The following is a 2,431-nucleotide window of genomic DNA, read 5'->3' as shown; positions in this document are numbered from 1 at the left end:
CTTTTTGCGATTCTTGAAAGAACTTTGTCCAAATTCGAATTATGTTCTTCAATAGTTTTACCGATCACAAGAATATCGTCTATATATGCAATAACACCACGCAACCCTTCCAAAGCATCATAAATAAATCTTTGAAATATTTCCGGAGCTGACGAGATGCCAAAAGGTAGTCTTAAATAACGAAATCTGCCCCAACTTGTTGCAACTGTACACAGTTTTGAACTTTCAAAATCCAGGGGTATTTGTAAAAACGCTTGCGATGCATCTAGTAGTGTAAAATATCTTGCTCCACGTAATTCACTAAAACGACAGTCTATTGTGGGAATTTGAAAATTTTCACGTTTTATGTACACGTTTAAACTCCTGGGATCCATACAAAGCCGAATATCTCCATTTGATTTGGGTGCTATTACTAACGGATGGACCCAGTCTGTTGGTTCAGTCACTGGAACTATTATTTTTTCCGAGACCATTTCATCAAGTTTTTTCTTCACTTGATCTTTTAATGCTAAAGGAATTTTCCTTGCAGCGCTTATATGTGGTACAGCATCCTGCCTCAGTGTTATTTTATATGTTTTATTCACTTTACCTATACCCTTGAATACTCTTTTATGTTTATTCAGTATTTCCGGAACTGATAGATGGTTTTCCACATTATATATAGTTTTGTTAAGTCCTTTTTGCATTTTATTTGCATCAATTATTTGCAGTTCACTTGCAGCTTGAAGTCCCAAAATTGAACAAGCAGAATCGGATTGTAAAATATAAAATAACAGGTTTGATGTATGTTCGTTGATGGAACAATGTATCGATATTTTTCCTCGAATGTCTATTTTATGCCCCGAGTAGGACGACAAAGTGCTTTTTGTTTGCAGAAGTTCAGATTCGGAAATTCCAAGTTTCTTAAAATCACTGTGATTAAGTATATTTACTTGACTTCCAGTGTCAATTTTTAAATTAATTTGTACGTTATTTACTAATAACAATTCATACCATTCGATTGAATTAACACAGGAGTCATTTATTGTCCACACAATATGATATTCTTCACTTTCGTCTCGATTTTCTTCATTTTCACCACACTCTTCGAACTGTTCATTTTTTGCAACATTATGTACCAATTTGCTCCTACAAAATTTCCGATAATGTCCACGTTGCTTGCAATTAGTGCAGTAACGATTAACAGCTGAGCATTTATCTACATCATGTATATAACCACAATTCTTGCATCTATTACCTCTCACATTCATATTATTTCTACTTGTACTAGGATTACCACCATCATTTTGTCTCGTATACTGTTGTTCTACCTTATGTAACGGAGAATATTTGGTTTTGTTTGTATAGTTTGTTGTGTACCTATTAACTGCATACACTGAGGTATTTTGTTCTTTGTTCTTTGAAATTTCTTTTTGTGTAGTCACACTGTTCTCCCTAGAACGACAAATCTGAATAGCCTCTGATAATTTAAGGTCACAGTTTTGTAACAATTTTTCTTGAATGCGTAGATCACGGATTCCTATCACAAGTCTGTCACGTATAAGAACGTCTTTTTCCTTAAAATCACATGTGTTTGCAAGTTGTCGTAACGCTGTTACGAATTGATCCACAGTTTCTCCTGGATTTTGTTCACGTTTAAAAATTTAAAGTGTTCATACACTGTATTTTTGACAGGATTGCAGTACTCGTGAAATTTCTTCAAAACTATATTCAGTTTCATTTGATCTTCGTCCTCATTGTACTCAAAAGTATTGTAAATATGTAGACCTTCATCACCTAATAGATTGAGTAAGATAGCTATTTTTACTTCATCCGTTTTATTTGACTTTCCACTAGCCAAGGGATATAGCTCAAATTTCTGTTTCCACAGTTTCCACTGACTGGCAATGTCCCCTGCAAACTGCATTTCCTCTGGAGCTTTTGAATGTTCTGCCATTGTTGGTTTTTCCACCAAGATATTATTAAATAAACACTACTTTCTCCTCCGGTGTTCGGCTAATATCAGCAACAACACCTTACTTTTCAATATTTTTACTTTTTACGGCTGCCACCATATGATGTATTTATCTTTAATGACATTGACATACATACTAATTATATTAAAGTAACTAGATTAGTACATAATAATACATAATATGACAAGACCCATAAATTTTTTTGTATTTATTTGCGACCGTTTTGTCAACAACAGAAAAAAAAAACAGTTTTGTTTGAGCCCTTTTAAGGGCATATAACTTCCTAAGTGTGCGTTTTAGGGCACAGGAACTTTTTGGCTTATTTTAATGAATTATAAAAGCAGCAGAAGTTTGGAACCCTATTTTAGAAACACCCTGTATAAGGTAAATATTTACAAAATGGATTTTTCGGGTTAAAATCTGTTTTTATTTCTTTTACAGTAGAGTACAAATCATAAATGAACTAGAAGATAATA

The 2,431-nt window shown here is 33.4% G+C and overlaps 1 protein-coding gene across 1 annotated transcript in view; it reads right to left on the bottom strand.

Moving 5' to 3' along the window:
• LOC111691519 (uncharacterized protein K02A2.6-like) overlaps positions 1 to 1,936 on the bottom strand; it is a 5,911-nt gene extending 3,975 nt beyond the window's left edge. The window contains exons 1-2 of the mRNA XM_023454524.1: positions 1,659 to 1,936; positions 62 to 1,434 (exon numbers count right to left, since the gene is read on the bottom strand). Of these exons, the coding sequence (XP_023310292.1) occupies positions 62 to 1,434; positions 1,659 to 1,936 (1,651 nt within the window). The remainder of the gene's footprint in view (positions 1 to 61; positions 1,435 to 1,658) is intronic.
• Positions 1,937 to 2,431: the final 495 nt, after the last annotated feature.

The sequence above is a fragment of the Anoplophora glabripennis genome, unplaced genomic scaffold (assembly GCF_000390285.2).
Source record: "Anoplophora glabripennis isolate ALB-LARVAE unplaced genomic scaffold, Agla_2.0 scaffold262, whole genome shotgun sequence".
Taxonomy (NCBI): Eukaryota; Metazoa; Arthropoda; class Insecta; order Coleoptera; family Cerambycidae; genus Anoplophora; species Anoplophora glabripennis.
This window is presented reverse-complemented; position numbering and strand designations above follow the sequence as displayed.